This window comes from Ascaphus truei, chromosome 4, assembly GCF_040206685.1.
Source record: "Ascaphus truei isolate aAscTru1 chromosome 4, aAscTru1.hap1, whole genome shotgun sequence".
In the NCBI taxonomy this organism is placed as follows: Eukaryota; Metazoa; Chordata; class Amphibia; order Anura; family Ascaphidae; genus Ascaphus; species Ascaphus truei.
Window position 1 is genome coordinate 254,101,049 of NC_134486.1, and position 20,043 is coordinate 254,121,091.

The 20,043-nt window shown below is 38.1% G+C and overlaps 1 protein-coding gene across 4 annotated transcripts in view; it reads left to right on the forward strand.

Moving 5' to 3' along the window:
• The first annotated feature begins 394 nt into the window (after positions 1 to 394).
• Positions 395 to 20,043, forward strand: part of LAMA2 (laminin subunit alpha 2) — a 736,088-nt gene continuing 716,439 nt past the window's right edge. For all 4 annotated transcript variants that reach the window (XM_075597283.1, XM_075597284.1, XM_075597285.1 and 1 more), the window contains exon 1: positions 395 to 584. In XM_075597283.1, the coding sequence (XP_075453398.1) occupies positions 485 to 584 (100 nt within the window). In that variant the 5' untranslated portion in view covers positions 395 to 484. The remainder of the gene's footprint in view (positions 585 to 20,043) is intronic.

The window sequence follows — 20,043 nt, forward strand, 5'->3', positions numbered from 1 at the left end:
GCTTCATGTGGCCTTTGGGAATGAGCATTATTGCATTTGTGGCTATAATATATTAAATATTGCCAAACCTGCACAACTCTCTAAGGTTTTTACATTGCATGGTTAAGATATCACAGTGGAATCTGATTCTTGTTACCCATCCATTTTCTTATGTTTTGTGAGCTTAAATGTATCTACTTTGAACAATTGGTTAAACAACACAATCCACCACTGTGTTAAGAGTCAAGTACAATAATCAACAAAAACTACTCATTGTAAAAAAAAGACAGAACAGGCCACATGACTTATTTCCACAAATATGAATGTAAACTGGCTGTAATGCCCCAGTGGGAGCAAGAAAGGAGGAGTATATTTTCCAAACTGTCTCTAACTTTAGCCTGAAGTCTTAGTTAGAGTTTCTGTGTGTCTGGCTCACAGCTGCAGTCAGTGAGAAACAGGGAGCCAAGCAGAGGAGAGGCTTCTCCTCATTCTCCCCTTTCACAAAATGCCACACATTTACCAGTTGGTAATGGCACACAAAACTTTTCTTACACTTTTCCTAACTTTCATACTTGGCGGATGCATCCAGGCTCAACAACAGAGAGGTACTGTTATGTTTAATGTGGTATGTCCTGTGTGTGTGTGTGTGTGTGTGTGTGTGTGTGTATGTGTGTACAGTACTGTATGTGCAAAATACAATGACAGTGCCTTAAAGCTACTGCTGCTGCCCTCACACATTTTTTTTTGCTGTGACAGCTGAAAACAAAACTGCTCAAGCATTCACTGTGTTCAATATATATGTATATATTTTTTGTATTGAATGTTCTACATCTGACTTGCTTGTGCAGTATCAATGAAATGTGCAATGGTTTGTAATCCTGGATAGCTCATAACGAATTAATCAACTTGTCTTTGCAGTTTGCTCTAGTGTTTTCAATTAAATATAATGGTAAACTTTCATTGATTAATAGTGTAAACTGTTTCAGTCCCCAAAGTTAAACTTTGGTTTCTTGTAGTAAAATATATTCTGGTTAACTCTTTGCACTGAAATGGCAATTGCCATTTGCATTTCACTCTCATTACTATAGTTCAGTGTTTTTCAACCAGGGTTCCTAGGAACCCTTGGGTTCCCCGGGCATCCCTAAAGGGTTTCTTGTAATTTTCTGGTCACTTGAAAATTGTATTAAACACAGAAGAATGTACAATGCATCTGATCTCCGAGTTGCTATCAGAGATGGCTGGGGGTTCCTCATAATTTCACTTTGGGTTCCTTAACCAAAAAAAGGTTGGACACCACTGCTATAGTTACTTATGAAGTTTTGTTTTGCCCTTTAAACCTATGATGATCTTTACATTTTGTTTATTGGGTTTTCGGATGTTAGTCAGTTTTGCATGTACAGTAGCTATATTTAAACTGCAAAGACCACCATACTGTATGTTCCATTTTGGGTCTCTAGTTTAAACTAATAAGACAGTTTATTATTGAACTAATCCTGTCTTCTGAATTATTGGTGAGTAGGGATTGGCAAAACCTTTGCATACGTTTGTGAATGTGGTGAACTTTGGACCTTAGAAGCGTGCATAAAAGTCGTGATTTTAACCAAATTGGCTGATCTTCGCTAAAGCACCATATACAGAAGTATTTAAGTATGATTTAAAAAAAGAAAATGTGCGATTTCTTTTGTTGGTTAATATAAAAATATGTATATTTGGCAAGCATTTTTGCCGTTGGACATAAATCTTTTTAAAAATGTCCCCAAGAACTCACAAGGCGATCTCAGACACCTTATCTATTGGTGAGGCAAAGTATTCATCTAAAGAGTGTGGCCTCTGCCTCTCTTTGCATCAATGTATGTGTGCTCTTTTCTACGTGAAAAGCAAACCCCCATTTTTGCTACTTTACTCTTTACTTGAAAACTTAGGCTGGGGCCACGGTACTGCAGACCGAGCGGAGGCGTCCACACGCTGAGCAAACAGACTGCCATAAGGCAGTGTTCGTGTCCATGTGGCGTGCGGGGGCGCGTGCATGCGGACGCAGGAAGGGCTTGCTTTACACATGAAATCAGTTGAAACTGATTTCTTGGCGCGACAGGCCGGTCATGTGAGCGTTTCACCCAATGAGGGCGAACCAGCTCCGTGACACCCCTAGGTACGCCCCAAGGAACGCCCCCCCACGGCCCATCCACCATGGCCAGGGAAAGCACCCGCTTACCTCACAGCCTCCGTATGGATCCATGCGAGCGAAGGCACCATGGCCCCAGCTTTAGAAGCAGTGTCACCGTATTTAATCAAAATTAGCTATACCTGTTTTTTGGGAGTCGAGGAAGAGTATTTGCTTACCAAAATCAGAGAAGGGGAAAAATAATTTCACACAAACTACCAAAGGATTCAGTTTTTTCCCATTTCGCTAATTTGACTGGAGCTTGTGCCTTCTGAAGATGTCAGGGATATACTGAATAGATATACACAAGGCATAATCAATGGAGAAATGGTTTATTTATTAACCCCTTAGAAATCACATTGGTCATTAAGGTATGCACAACGCACTCCATCGTAACTGCTAGGGTATCCAAGGGTTTAATTATCATTCTTTTTAAGAGTGAATTGTTCTTTTGTATGTTATTGTGTGGGTTTTTTTAAGGAATAGTGGCGTACCTACTTATTAACCCTGGTTGGTTTCTAGGTATGTAGTCCCTGTTAGATGTGTGTGTTACCTCTTGTGGGGTGTATAGATGTGGTGGGAAATGAGGGTTGTTACCCCAAAGTTAGACCCTGCACAGAGAGGTGGGAGTTGCTATGGTGGTTATGAAGGCATGAATACCATTCACGACGATACTTCAGTTACTAAGAGGTTAAAGCGTTATTACTTTAAAGTGTATAAAAAAGTTTGTAACTAAAGCAGGCTAGTGGGGATCAATTAGATTTGCAATATGACAAACACCTTGATACATATAGCTGTGGTTACCATATTGTAGCTCTATATTGAGTTTATTGAATAGCATGTGACTGGATAAATTGAAGAACAATGACTAATTCACAAACTAATTTGCATTCAACTGAAGACACCGTCACAGACTATACCTCTGTTGCTAGTGCTACCGCTTCACCTTTTATTGAACAGAGCAGCGGTGCACAAACTAGGAGGCGCTACATTTTCCGGCTCGGGCGCGGCAGTTGTAGTGGTCCCACGATCTCCCCCCAGACATTTAAATTAAATGCCGGAGGATCGCGCGAGGCCTCTATAACACACTTACCTTCCCTTCCAGCCACTCGTCATCCTGATAACCCGGCATCAAATGACGTCACGTGAAGTCACGTTACCATAGCAAAGTTACATCACATGACCCCGCGCGTCATTCAACGCCGGGGTCAAGCATTGACGAGGGGGGTTTGCGAGGCGCAGAGGAGAGCAGGCAGGGGTGCGCACGGGGAAAAGTTTGTGCACCCCTGGAATAGAGTGTTGAGGGCTTCTGCATTTTTTTCACAATTTTTGTCATCCTCTCCGGAGTTTATTGAATATGGTCCTTAGACTTAAGTGGCTGGAATAAAGGCCCTTTCTTCCCTCACTGCTTATCTCGTAGTAATAAATCGGCTCCAATGTAATCTGATGAATTTTGAAGTTTTGCATTTGTGATTAAATCATTTATTTTTTAAAGAATTTTTGAAAAGTGTCAAACTATTTCTATGCAATCAGGAACAACAGATAAATAATTTTATTCACCTCCCTTTCCTTTTTTTTTTTTCAGGCTGGAGGCTAATTCATTTTTAAACAAAATTGACATACAGTAGGTTGTCACCTCCATATCATTCAAACAAGAAACTTTATTAGCATTTTGTGTTGAAAGCTCGAAATGCCTGTGAGTATAAGGGAGGTACTCCAGTTAAAACAAAATTAAAATTAAATAAAGATTCACAAAAGCTAAATTTTATATGTCGATTTTTAGTAAACTCCTGAATGTATGGGGATCAGGAGAGAACTTAATCATCAGCCTAAGGCGGGGGCCATGCTAGGCACGCACGTGGCGGAGCGCGTGATGTCATGTGCACCTGCCGCAGGGGCGATTTGAGGCCTAGGGGAAGATGTGACGGGGAGGCATTGCGGAGGCGTGCCCTTGATGTCACATGTGCGGTTCGCCCTCAATGGCTGAACCGCGCACTTGACCCGGCTGTCGCGCCACAAAATCAAATCATTGTGTCTGTTCGACAATCGTGCCTCGTCGTGCGTGCGGTCGCATGCTCTATGGCCTGCCACATAGAGGCACGGCTTTTTGTTCGTGTCGAGCGCTAAGCATGGACACGGCCTAACACATATCCTACTTACTTAGAAACAAATCTAAAAATGGAGCATGCTTTAAATGGTTCTTAAAATATAGTTCAACATGTACACTCAGAATAGAATAACAATAGGAGCCTCTGTATATTGCAGATTTTTTGGATGCTATTCATGGTAATTTCCTCCTCCTCCACATGCCTACATGCTAATCAGGTTCCCATTCTAACATACAAAATCTGTTGTATAAATATAATGCATAAATAATCAGTTTAATGCACAACTGGTTACTGAAATGTGTTTGGAAGGAATGTTGTGTGTGTTTGTGTCATCCTTTTTGCTAGAAAATCTGTTTTCCCTCAGAATTATCAAGTTTGATCTATGGGTAGCAGCCACAATTTCTTTTCTTTGCCACAAAAGCAGTGCAGACAACAAACTACTAAATTGTTGTTGCCTCTCACAAATAATTCATATCACATGTAAAGAAAAAGAACATTTAAAGGTATTTTATCACTTAAACCATAACAACTGACTAAGGCCCAAATCCACAAAGCTCTGTTAAATCAGAGCAATTCACAGGATTTTACCTACAGTAAATAGGTAACAGATTTTATTTTCCCTGAGTTTAATGGGTTTCAACAACGATAATGATATGCAAAAATAGATTCCATCACCAAAAATTGTATCATAGCGATACTGCTATTGCATTTATGTTAATATCGAAGAGACATGAGCATTGGGAAAAATATAATGTGCATTCCAATTAACGCACATGCGTTTCAGCCGTTTAATGCATGTGCGTTACTTAAATCCAACACCCATGCGCACATTCAAATAAATACACAATACATAGGGGAGGTTTTAAACCAAATTAGCCTCACACTGCAGTGTGAATATGGCTGAGGATACTTCCACCTCTGCAGCTCGAATAAGGAGCATTGAATTTACTAACCCAGAATTGGAGATCTTCATCAATGAAGTCATTGAGAATCGTCCTAAATTGTTAGGGGAACTGTGCCCCAAAATGAGAACAGCTGAGAACACCAGAATTTGGAATGAAATTATCTTCCAAATGAATGATAAGGACAATAGTTTGCACTGTAGATATGCTCAAGAAGAGATGGGCAGACAGCAAGCTTAAATTGAAAGAAAGATGTGCAGATCATGCTGCATAGACAAGGCGCACATTAGGGGGACCACTACCAGCTCTGAAACTTTCAACATATGAGAAAAGAATCCCTTGTGCAGAGGAGCAACCTGGTAAGTAAAAACAGACAACTTATATTATACAGTGTATATCAATCTAATGTATACTGTACATGTAACATTATACATCACCTTGTAAATCAGTCATAAGATTACTGTATTATTTGCATGACAGTCACACATATATGTGGTAGGTTTTTCCATATATATATATATATATATATATATATATATATATATATATATACACACACGTTTAGATTTAAGACCATAACATCTTCAATTACAGTGTACTATAGCCCATCATTTACACATTACAGACATGGGGCAATAATTATAAAGTAATCAGTTTTCTATTTTATCCCCCATAGTACTGTTAACAATTGCCTAGTATAACACATTATTAAACTCTTTCAAATATACTGACAGTATGGTAAATCCTTATTATATTTGTATATTAATCATCTTACTAAAGGGATCTTAACGTGTAAATAAATTGATGTTTATTCACAAAAACTCAATACAAATGTGGTTATATGTACCCAAAGACTGTAGGACTCTATTTGATTATATGTACCCTTTCTGAAGGACTATCGTACAGACATCATCTGTAAAGTTGTAAAGCTCCATGGAGTCACCAGTGAGGAAGATCTGCAAGAGGAGGACACATTGACCTTAAACCTCCCTGTAGTTCCAAAAGAGGAGTATACAGTACTAGCTCCTGTAGTTCCTGCAGATCCAGTGCAAGCTCCTTCAGTGGCTCCAGTTCCAGCTCCTTCAGCTGCTCCTTCAGCTGTTCCTTCAGCTGCTCCTGTTGCAGCTCATTCAACTTCTGCTTCTCCAGTTCCTTCAGCTGCTCCTTAAGCAGTTGTGCCTCCATCAGCTCGTGAATCTGACCGCTGTATAGAGCAGTGTAATCAGGCCATTCTACAGTATCACACTCTTTGACAAAGGGCAGAACGCCTAAAACGCATCAGAGTAGACTCTATACCCACTCACCTTGATGTTCCCCATGTATTCCGCCAATAAATAGGTTTAAACTTTATTCCTTGATGTGCTGTACTCCATTTTTTCCTCCCCACGCTGTGCACTGTTTTTCCACCTTTGGACTACATCACTAAAGTATCAATATCAGCTGCTATAAAAACATTGTTCTGCATATCGTCAGATGAATTCACATTTGAGTAACATCTCAAACAACAGTAGCCACCATTACCGAGTTATAACACAACTCATGTGGGAACATGGCACTTATATGCCCAATAGTTTAGCCCTACTTACTGGTGCTTTAAATGGCATAACCTGGGTAGTGCAGTCAACTTGCTAGCATATTCAATTGTGTCCACTCCAGCAGCATCAAGCGAATCCTTGGCCACATCTGGGGTTTTGCTTCTTATGTCCACTCCTATTGTTCCTCCTCCAGCTACTTCCCCTAGTCCACCCAGCGAACAAATGGCCCAAGCTCCTTTAAGACATGGGGGACAATGTACAAGGGAGCCTTATCATCCTGGGCCATTAGTCTGTCTGCAGAAATGCCACAGAAATGTTGCAGCATTACTGGGAGATTTCCCCAGATTTACCAAGGCAAGTTTTCGGATACTCGTGGCTGCATCTGTACACATATTTTAGTAGGTAAATAATAGATAACATATCATGGTAATTTACAAATATATCCTACTGTACATTCACTTTAATCACTCAAAAACATTATGAAATGTACAACATTACTAAATAATACTACAGTAGATGTATCTCTTTGTGTGTGTCTGCCGGTTAGATTATTCATAATATATATCTTAGTCTGATACATAACTATTGGAAAATAGAAAGTTCAAAGTGCCATACCAAAAGAATATATTAGGATACCATGTTATACCTGCCTTCCTCATTATAGGCAATTCACAGAAATAATGTGAGGAGTATCATAGTCTGCCTGTGATTAACAGCTATTTTTGGTGTGACCTAGTTATCAAAACATTATATCCCTGCACCAACATTTACCAAGTTTAGTGGATCTGCGTTGTTAGACCAACTGTTCATTAGCATCTGATTTCCATATGTGTAAGCCTAACGTCTGTTGAAATTTATTGATATGTTATTTTAGTGGTTAATTCTAGATTTTGGTTACGTTATTTTCTTTAGTAGATAGGGATTAGGAGTATCATTATGATAATAGAGGTTACCGTTGTGTTAAATAGCTTAACAGAGCTTAGTGGTTCTGGCCCTAATGTAATGATTCTTTATCCACCGATGGAGCCGTTTTCAGCTGAAATTCCCCATAGAAATCAATTGACTTTAATGGAGAAATTTGTCAGAAAGCAGTCCTATTGGCACTATATAGAATAAGACCCCTAATTAGGGTAGATTCAAAAAGATTAGTGGGAATCTCCAAGATTATAACATTTGACTCACAACCACTTATTCCAATTCCATTTCACAGTTTAAAAATAATGGATAAAAAAACAGAAGTACACACTAAGAAACCACCCAAGAGAGAAGATAATTATGATATTTTTAATTAATATCTGTGAAATTATACTGTAATTATAGAAAGACAAAATTAAGTGACAAACAATCAAAAATTGCAATATTTAAAAATACATTATATATATATATATATATATATATATATATATATATATATATATATACACACACACACAGTATTTTAAATATGTGTCAAAATCTAAATTTAAAAAAGTGTCCAAGTGGAAAGTGTAAATCACTAAAAGATAACACTATGAAGTGGCCGTTTTTTTACTGTAAATCCCCATTGAACTCATTGAAACATCTCAAAATGCCGATTTGGCAGATATAGAATTAGCCCCTATACCATATGTCCACGATTAGAACTCTTAAACAGGTCTTCACCTAAACCTCTGCAACCAAACTGAAAAGAGGAACATAAGAACCCTCCATGGTGTAGAATTGAAATAAATACTGCTTTAATAAAATAATGTAATGAAGATACAAAGTCAGAAAGATAAAAGGGCAAAACCTGTGTTTGTACACAGGGGACATACAATACCAAAGCTTTGTCTGGCGTTTGGAAGCACGGTAAAGACAGGGTGCTGTAGGATGCCATTACAGAGACACTGTAGCTGGTGCCTACAGTAGGATCATAGTTTTGAGGCTGTCATTTGTCGCTTCACTAGGGGAATATACATTTTTCTATTTGCCAGCCTTACGTATAATCAGCCAACACCTCATTAGTTGAGGTGCCGATATATAAGGGAATGTAAAAGTAATTGTTATAGAAAAATTCTGAATTAGAAAAAGATTATTAAAATGTTATTATGCAATAAAAAAAATTATATATATATTTAAAATATTTTCTAGTATTAAAAATTATTTGAAAAAGGCGCATTGAGAGAAGAAATTAGTAATATGAGATTAACAATGGAAAATACAAAGTATATAACCCCCTTAAAAAGAATAGTTAAATTCTAAAATATATAAGCATATCGTGTTTAAAAGGCAAAGGATAAGCTTAGACTGAGCAAAGTAAGGACACCAAAGGGGAAACCTAGAGAACTAAATATGATACTGATATATAATGATGATGATGATGATGATGATTGTAGTAAAAACCACAATAAATAGCCAGTGTATATTCTATGATGTTAAAGGCTACAAGATAAGACAGTTAGGGCCTTATTCAGAGAGGGTTGATAAAAAAAAATCGCCAGGGAATTTAAAATGACTGTTTTTTGGGCTTTGCTATCACGGTATTCAGAAAGGCTCGATTACCAGTGATAGCAAAATGCCCAAAATGGGCGAGTTGCTGCCAGCGAGAGCATCGAGCCTCTGAAAAGGCCTAAACCGGCAATTCATTTCTGCTGCAGAGAGAGCTGCTCTGAGAGAACCGCCTCTCCCAGCTGAAATGTCGCCCGAAAATTATTTATTTAAATCTACATTTCTTTAATAGTGTAGAGGTGCAGGGGTCTCCGGAGCTGAACCACGTTGGTTTTATGTCCGGGGACTCCCTGCTTCCCGAGATACAGGCCTCTTTATGGGGTGCCGGTATCTCCTATGCAAGGAAATGTCCCGGTCACGTGACGCGGGACATTTCAATACAGAGGGATACCGGCACCCCATAAAGAGGCCTGTATCTCGGGAAGCAGGGAGTCCCCGGACATAAAACCAACGTGGTTCAGCTCCGGAGACCCCTGCACCTCTACACTATTAAAGAAATGTATATTAATAAACATTTAAAAAAACATCAATGCACGCACCCCCCCTCTGCCCAAACCCATACAGTATAGTAATGGGCAAAATAGTCATTAAGGGGTTAACCCACCCTGACCCGATACCAACCCGGGAGGCCTAAGTACCCACCCTGACTGACTATACCCACCCTATACCCATTGAGTAGTATAGTGGTACATCATACCCATATAATAATAATATGGGCATGATAAGCCTCTATAGCACTCAATGGGCACCCTAATGACAATAAATTAATACACAAGACACACAATAATAAAATGTAACTAAACTCCAAAAAATCACACGTCACTAAATACAAACAGTGCCAAATATTACTGTATTGTCATTAGGGTGCCCATTGGGTGCTATAGAGGCTTATCATGCCCATATTATTATTATATGGGTATGATGTACCACTATACTACTCAATGGGTATAGGGTGGGTATAGTCAGTCAGGGGTGGAAGTTCAGGCCTCACGGGTGGGTGAAGGGGGGTATTAGCCCTAAGGATGGGTGTTTAGACCTTGCGGGTGGGTAGCGGTATTAACCGCTAAGGTAACGAAAGGGTTAACTCCCCCCGCAACCCCCCTGCAATGCCTAAACAGCCACTAAGGGCCAAATTCCCCCTTCACCCACCCCCGCTAGCCACTGTATTGTATTGTATGTTTCTTACAGTAAGCCTGGCACGGGTGTTTAAACCCTTCATTGCCTTAGCGGTTAGCCGCTAAGGTAATGAAGTTGCTATATATGCATGTTTCCTGCCTCGGATGCATGCCGGGGGGGTCCGGAGCTGCTATTAATGGCTATCAGCTCCGGAGACCCCCGGCATCATTCCGAGGCAGGAAAGGGCCTGATTTTTTCTAAGTCCCGACACATCGCTGCTCATCGAGACATCTCCCCACCAAAAAAATTGTGGTCAATTGGATTTGGGGAGAAGACCGCCTTTTAGGGCTGCGATGGGCTGCGATATGCCGCGACAGCCGACTCTCGGGTCTCTGAATCGCGCAAGTTTATCAACCATCCGAAAATGGTCGATAAGGGGCTGATCGCTGCTCAGTCGGCGAATTTTGGATAGCGATACAATTTTGCGTCGATACAGGCTGTTATCGAGCACTTATCGAGGCTATCTGAATACGAGTAGCCATTTTGGTTGATAAGTGCTCGATAAGGGCCTTATCGAGGCTTTCTGAATAAGGCCCTATAATCTATGTGAACTCTATGACCCAGATCCACATTCATCTCTATTAAGTAATTTGGCGGGACGTTAACCTACTATAACTTTAAGTCACGTTAAGCCTAACTGCATATCTTCAAAGGACAATAATGTAACGTTAAGTCATGTTTTTACTTGTGACGGGCATTGTGTTAACTGCACCAGTTGGTACTGATAATGGCACACAAATTACCTTTTGCCCTAACATTGCATATACACAAACGTACGTTCAAGTTAACGCGGAGACTTACCATTACATTATTTAGGTCATACCTAAACTTGGGTGTTCCTCACATCCAGACTTGAAACAGGACTTTTACAGTGTCTCGGTACAGTAGTTGTAAAACCACAATCAGTTTAGGCTTCAAATAATATAAGTATAGTATAGTATGTAACCATGTATTTTTATAACTCTGTGCCCGGGATATACTTGAAAACATTTTTATAAATAAATAAACATAGTATTATTTCCTGGAGTTATATTTCCCTCTCAACTTTAATTGAACATATATTTCAGGATCTGGATCTGAGTAACGTCCTATTATTGTAAGATAACGCAACATTATTCTACAATAACGTGACTTTAAGCCTACGCTAATTCTAAAGAGATATACAATGGCCTTTGTTTTTGCATATAGTTGGCTTTGAGTGTAGGAGTGGAGCTCAGGGAAAACTTCATCCGGTCTGATTTAGTTAATGTGACTTAAATTTTTTTCGTCTTATCCCGTTTCTGCACTGCACTGCGTTCTCTTTCACTTCGGTGGATATTTTTTTTTACGACTACCACGTTTTCAAAGCAAACTGGGAGACATTCATGCATCTGTAGTTATTTTATATTTACAAACAAATAAACATATTTAAGACGTGACGTCACATGACCCCGCAGCGTCATTTGGTGCCGGTTTCTAGGTAAGGGGGGGCGCGTGCACTGGGGCTGAGCAGGCACGAAAGCACAGCACAGAAAGTTTGTGCACCCCTGTTCTAGTACAGTACATGCATGTGTAGGTGTGTCTTTCAGATTAGAACACTTAGGGGGTCATGCAATATGTGATGGCCCTGTAAACGACCAAAAACTCTAGTTGACTTGAATTGATCGGTAGCTTTGCAGCATATTGAATTAAGCCCTTAGTAAACCCAAATGTATTGTTTTTCTTTACTGTTATGTGGAATACTTGTACTGTATGTCTGAAGATCAGCTCTTCTGCATAATATGGGTTTACATAAAATGACTAAAAGGGTAGTGGAATTTGAACAAAGTTCCTAAAATAGCACATTTAGAAAAGGACATGATCAACGTCTCTAACTTTAGGATGCCATTAGTCCAGAAATAGACTGTCATGCAGTAAAGAACTGTTTTTAGCTACATATGATTAATACCTGAGGTTTGTTTCACGAGTTAGAATTTCAAGCAATGCTTAGCGCATGAAACATCAACTGCATAGCACATTTTAATGTTTCGATTAGAACATGCAGTTAAACAATGAAAGGAAGGTCTATCCTATTTATTAGAAGTTATATCCACTTCATATGCATAATATGTAGGGGTACTTGTCATTGGTATGCCAGACATGTCTGTAATTCATTAGTTACAAGGGTTGAACACAAATGTGTTAGTAAGTAGGAAGTGTACTGTAAGTAAACAATTGTGGTGACTGTACCGCTCAGCCTAATACTTGAGTAAATATAAAGTATATATAACAGGGTGCAATAGGACAAACCTGTATAATTTTTACAAAGTAGGTTCCTAAGTGGTAAAAAGTGTACTGTTCTGTAAGTGTAACAAATGGATTTCCTTGTTTGAAACTGTCCCACTGCTTATACATGGTACTAGTTGAATGGATCTACACAGTAAGATACTGTATGTATGTTAGTATGAGATTCTCTCTATATTCTAGCATTAAAGAAGTAAAGTATATTCTCCAAATTCAGTTCACACATGCTTTTCATTTTCAGAAGCAGACAGCGTGACATGAATTGAGCAGACTATTCCCATATTAATGTTTGAAACATTAATTGTGCAAAAGACAAAAAAAATCCTTAATTGCTTCCAACTGCTTGTTCTCATAGCTAATGTTACATTATTTCATTCCATTTGTATATTTCCTTTTTGTTTATTCGTTTATTTGTACCATCCTGGTTTTGTCCTGTTAGTTTGGATCCTCTCATAAACTCCTAAAACTATTCTAGAAGGTCAAAATTAAAACAGTATAAATATCTATGACAGTATGTGGCTGAAGAGAGTTTCATGGACTTGATTTCTAGTTAAAGCTGTTATACAAAGTTACTATAGAAAAAGGAATAACATTTAAATTCTGAGAGTAAAGCTTTCATCTGATGTAGATTTCACTTCCCTATCATTTCCCATTTCTCGTCTTCTCATTACCCTTCCATCTGTTGCTATCCATCTTCAATTCTTCATTGTGAATATGGATCATGAAGCAGTCCAAAGAGTTCCAAAATTAGTGCCCTAAACAGGAGTGTAAGTAATAGGACAGACCAGACAAAGACAGACAAACGCAAAACAAACAGAGACAAAAAATAAAAAAAGGGGGGATGAGACGAAAAGAGGATCAATAGTGCATTATGTTTCAAAAATAAAATATATTGCAAACATACAATGGTCTCACTCACAATTTTTAAATTCTTTAAAGCAAGGTACAGGTAAATCTCCAGAGTAGAGGATCCCAGCATTGGTACTCAGATTACGTGGTTTGGGTTCCAGGTAGACCCGCAGACACGACCCCCTCACAGTCTCGGTCGGCCTTTACCTACAAGCTGCATCAAACGTTCTCTCCCTCTCACAGCATCACACCGCGCAGCCTGTGTATGCGCGTCTAGTGATTGGAAACTTCCTCCTCACAGCGCACACTTTTGAATCTTGATTCTCCGGCAGGGTTAGGGTGCTGTATTTGTTTGTTTTGTGTTTGTCTGTCTTTCTCTGGTCTGTCCTATTTCTAACAATCCTGTTTATTGCCCTAATTTTGGAATTCTTTGGAATCTTTGGACTTGCCTACTATGGAAGTTATACCCTTAGTGCTGCACCAGGTGTGCTGATTTTGCTGTTGCTGCTGCTAATTATCACCTGCATTTTGATTAATCACTTGTTTTTGAATCACTCATTTGTGTACATTTAGGGTAGCACTATGAATAGTTTATTTTATATCTTACTGCCCTTGTCTCTGCCTAATCTTTCCCTGGTGCAGACAAAAGTTCATTAACTCAGTGCTAATAACGAGGCACTATAAAAATCATCAACAGGCATTGTTTTTTTAATAGTTTAACGCATATCTTCTAAACTAATGATATGCAAAAATAATGGCCATTGTATATTTCCTAATCATGCTAAATTAGCGATGCTTCAAATAACATAACTCGATTTGTAAGTCTATTTTACCGAAAGTTGACATCAAGTTAAAACAATGCCCTTTCTTACCGAAAACAGCACTTAGCACTATGTTAGTGAGCTTAACAGATACCCATTTGTACTTAACGGGACGTTAATTCGGGTTAACATCTTGTTAAGTCAAGCTTTATGGCTCTGGGCCATTATTTTATACCTTCACTTCATGTATTGCTCACGGATTCATTTTAAAATACATATGCATTGTTTTAACATGCCAGTAACCTCTTTTTACCCTAATATTATAATATGATTCAATATTAAGCATAGTAGTGTCACTAGTTCAATTGGTCTTACATGTGAAAGAAAAGTACTTATAGTAGCAGGCAGGCCCTGGTCAGTCAAGTCCTCTTCTCACTGTCTCCTGTGCTATTACTTCAGTCCGTTGGACTATTATGAGAACAGCTAATATGGGCTCCTGTTCAGTGTATTGTGACACCGTCTTACCGTTGCTCAGGAAGATTACAGTGGTATTCATTTGAAATGGATCAAACAACATCCCCAGCAAAGGGAAAATAGCTGCACAGAATATTGAAAAGGGACCACAGATTCATTATCTCAACTCAATAATACCTGATCAACAAAAACGTGGTCTCTGTTCATAGATATTGAAGCATGGCACTAATCACAGTATAGTCCTTCATGACTTCAGTATAGTCCTTCATGACTATCTCTCATGAGTCAAATACCATTTGAATTGGATCCATTGCTAATTTTAAAGAACATTCCTTCTTTTGATTTTGTTAACACATTACTACATTGCAATATAACAGTATCTAAAGCAGGTATATTTATTTAAAGCCTAAGCCATGGAATCTAGAACATTTGTAAAGTCTGATCAACATCTGTGAGTCAACATTGTTTTATTTGTAAAATATTCAGTAAAATGAACGGAAAATTAATGGGCTAAAGTCTGCAGCTATGACAGTACGAGCCTAATCAAGAGGACCAGCTACCTAACATATTAAATGGGACTTTCCTCTTGCCTTTATTTTGTTTGTTTTAATAAATGCAGCATTTCCTTACATTTATGGCAATGCAATTATCTAAGCTGCCGATCAATGCATTCTCCTGTGATTGATAGTTGAAGATCCTTTTTACCAGGGCATGCAATATGGCTGCCTCTATTGAAAGTGGTGTGACTTATTAAAACGTACATTTCTCAAGCTGAAAATCGTCAATCAAATTCTGTAGTAATTTCGTTTCCAAGAAATCAAGTGTGCTCACATATTTGTCAACATTCAGACTTAGTCATCACATCTGGTCTCAAAGCTCTGAATCATAGTTGGAAGAATGATCATTAGCATCACATATTCCGAACCTGTGTCATTCAATCCACAATACTGCTTATTAAAGTGCTACATTTAAGTGATAATCTTGAAAAAAAAATACATTTAAATTTGTTTTCACTGGTCTTGCACTTAGAACTTAATTAATTGGAATTTATTATACCTTTTTCAGGGCCAGCATGAGGGTTTTAACCTTAAAGATACCACCACTCAAAAGTAATCTACATTTCTTTAAAACCAATACGGCTACCAGATCTATCACCTACAGTAATTGAATCTGATTAAGCGATGTTGTTTAATTCTAAGCATGAACCCAATCAATAAAATAAACTACTAATACTGTAAACATAGATTGTAAGCTCCACGGAGCAGGGACCTGTGCCTGCAAAAATGTCTCTGTAAAGCGCTATGGTAAACTAGCAGCACTATACCAGAAAATGCTATTATTATTATTATTTACTTAATAACAATAGAATTCCAGAACACTTGTGTAACAATGTGTTTAGATAACCATATCAGATTAAAATTACAAATATTCTTGTTTCTCATTAGGCAAATCTATTTTCTATTACTATAATTTATATACTGTATTTTAACTCAAACTCAAAGCACTTTAAAGTTGTCTAGAAGCAATTGTGGATTGGTGATGGAATCCACCAAGCATCATATTTCTCCTCTTTGCCTTTAAGCTTCCCAGGAACTGGGGTAAAGAAATTATGTTATTGCAAAAGACCAGGTGGGAAAATTCAATATTGTGAAAAATGATTAAAATTAATTGAAGTTAATACTTTGTTAACTGCATCTTACTGGGGTTTTTTTCTCACTATATTGAATACTGTAGATGCAGTGGAGAGATAAAATGAGTTGCCCATGATAATTGTTAGTTTATGTGTCATTATACCATTTTTTGAATATTCCGGTTTTACTCTTTTTTAGGCATAGCCTTTATGTTTCAGACCATTCACCTTCCTATAAGTGTGTCAGCTGTAAGACATCCTGTAAAAGATGAACAGCAGACAAATGATCCTGTTTCAATGCAGTTTATGCATGAAGACAATCAAAATATTCTAGCATGTTACCGTATCTATACATTGTCAATGAATTTTCCATGTCATATTGGTAACTCTAAGATTTCTGTGTTAGCCATCAAAACATTGAGTAGTATTTCCTGCTATATAAATAACATGCCAGATAAAACAGATGCTTTTGCATAAAAACATTCCTTTGATATTAGTGTGTGATTGTTATACTAACTCTAGTCCAAACTATTTTGTCCTTCAAAAAACAGCTGCAAATATGTTTTTCCCCAGTGCTATAAACAAGAGAAAAACATAACTGTAGTTTTGTCTTTCTTAATATGTAATTTGGTAACTTGACCTCTTCAAAACAAAATGTATGAATGAAGCAGCCAAACCATCTTCGAATTGTTGGATGCAATGATAAAGCAGATGTATTTAAACAATCTACTGTATCTTGCTATCTGTGCTTTACCAATGATGTATGTTAGGCACCAGCCACCTGCTACTGACAATAGTGTTACCCTCATAGCTTCCCCATAACGTCTTTAGATGCATATGGTTCATATTACTGTAGTGAACCTACACATCTCTCACCTGTAAAATTTTAACTTTTTATGTTGAGTCTGAGACTTTAGAACCATAAATTGTTGTCATGGAGAAATGTCTCTCCATGCCATGGTCCAGCGAGAGTTTAAATACTACAGCCACACAACGTTCCAATTTACCCTCTTTGTAAAGGCAGAAAGTGTACGAATGTGTCAGGGCACTTCTTTTATAATTTTAATGATTCTCATTCATTGTAAACTGAATGTCAAAAATTAGAAAATTAATACATTTATTGATAAAGGATCTCTAGACAAAGGCAGGTCAGATTATGACATGGGAGAGAAAATGCCCCCTTTATAGTATTAATATAGACATGTGTCTAGGGAATATGAAGATGGTGGAATTAAGCAGTGATGGAGCTAAAAGCAGATACGTTCTAGAAAGATTTGGGGCTCTTACTGCCTGTTTTGTAAACTAGTAGTTTGATCGCACACCAAAAGGATAAGGGGAGAGAGAAAGTTGGTCTCCTCTACAGGCAACACTATAGAAACTCATAGGAAAAGGGGACTAAGAATAAGTGCCCATTTCCTGCCATGCACTTTCTTTGTTGTTATTAAGATTGGCTCACAGGAGCTGGCAGGTAGCAGTGCAACTGTTGATTTTTCATTCTTCAGATCTGCTCCTGCTACATTTCAATTTTATGCAAGCACTTCCCAGCCTCCCAGACAGTTTCTGAAACCTCATCTCCTGCTAAGACAGGAAGGAGAAGGAGGGTATCATGGCAGAGCATGAAGTAATGAGAAAATAAGGACTTTGTTTGTGAATAATTAGAGGGTTAAGTAAAAATAGCAGGGAATGGTACAGGGTTACTTCATTTACATTTTGTAAAGTACTGTATGAGTACTATTAGATTACTGAATTTCTACGTGTCCCTGGTCACCTTTGTCTACTAGGGTGATATTGAGAAAAGTGTTCAAGATTGGCTTGTTGACATTCAAAGCACTACATAAACTGGATCCAAGCTATTTGAAAGAGCTTCTAGTTTCCTACACTCCCATTCGCTCACTTCGATCTGCAGATGAAGGACTCCTAACCATTCCCAGAATCTCCTTGAGTTCCTTTGGGGCCCGAGCTTTTAGCCACTCTGCTCCCACTCTATGGAACACTCTGCCTTGTACAGTTCGAGAGGCCCCCTTTCTGGAAATCTATAAAAACAGGCTTAAGACCTACCTATTTACTCAGGTATTAAATTAATGAAGAAACAAAAAGTAAAAAACGGGCGCTTCTTAAACTAAAATGAAACAATATATGGTCTATACAGTGACAGTGACAGTGATATATAAATTTTAAATATGTATCATATGATATGACAAATGACCTCCACCAATAACAGTGAGTACAATGGTGATGTGAAATACAATAAATAAAGATAAAAAGCAGCTCTACACCCTTTAAACGGACTGTCCAGGTCCAGGTAGATCTTTGGTAGGTTGGTATTTGAGCGGAGCGCTGTGTGTCTCGTGAATATGAAAGAAAAAGATATATATAATGGTGCAGATAGTATAAACAAGTGAAGTCTCAAGATAACTCTGCAATGGTGTTACTCACAATTGACAATGTCAATATAAGGCGTATCAGAGACACTTCTAGCCATGTGTCTCTTCAGATTTCTTTCTAAAAAATGTTGTTGGTGCTAGCCTACTCTTAAGATTGGGTGCTTTTTTAAAAATGACAACAGGTTTATCTGGTATGTGTTCTTTTAAAACTGCATCGTTTTTTAAAATATGCCAGTGTCTTTTGGATTCACAAAATGCAGACCCTAAATCCAAAGGGTCTCAATGTTGATATAGACATTGGCGCCTTCTTGATATAAACATTTTAAATAAGTTTCATTTTTCATTTTTTTACATTTTACTTTTAATGCTCTGAACATTTTAGTAAAATTTTTTTTAGAATGAAATGTCAATTCTAATGCAATTTACATGCATCTAATTTTGTTTATCTCCTCATCCAATTTAGACTTCCACCTCCTCAAGCTCCGTTTATACTATATTTTATCATTTTTATTATTATTATTTTATATTTGATTAAAACATATTAAAGTATATTAAGTTATTTGAGTGTATATTTTGCAATAATTTCTGATTGTATTAGCAAATGAGAGCCTGTCTGTATTTATTTAATATTGTATTGTGATATTGTAAACACACCTCCTTAGCCAATGCTTTAATACATATACTGATTGGCAATTATTGTATTATACCCCCTGATTGGCCATCTGTATTCGATCATGGACTATAAATATAAGGAGGGACACATGGGGTTCACCAAATCCGATTCCTGAAGAAGCCACAGCGAAACGCGTAGAATCGATCTACTGTGGGAGGTGACTGAGCTGGAGAGATCATTGGAGCTAGGTGCTGGCACGGAGACGGACACGCAGGGCAGCTTCTTCCGCCCCAACCCGAGACGTCACAGGACGTGACGCGGACACATGTGACACACGCGGAAGTGCTCTGCCGCTCCTGAAGACACCGGCACTCTCTACAACCAGCAGTACTCTCCCTCGAACGTAAAACATTTTGGAAATGTGAGTGCATCATGCATATGTCTATTTATTGCTGCTAATACACTATTTTAGACCATACTATACTATTGTGCGTTCTCTCTCTCTTTTTTATACAAACCTTGGGAGTAAAAACCTGACCACTAACAAGCTTCCTGACACGTCATCAAGACACCACTCTGAGGGGGTATCCATTAAAGGGCTCCTATCAGAGAGAGAAGTGTCTCTGATACGCCTTATATTGACATTGTCAATTGTGAGTAACACCATTGCAGAGTTATCTTGAGACTTCATTTGTTTATACTATCTGCACCATTATATATATCTTTTTCTTTCATATTCACGA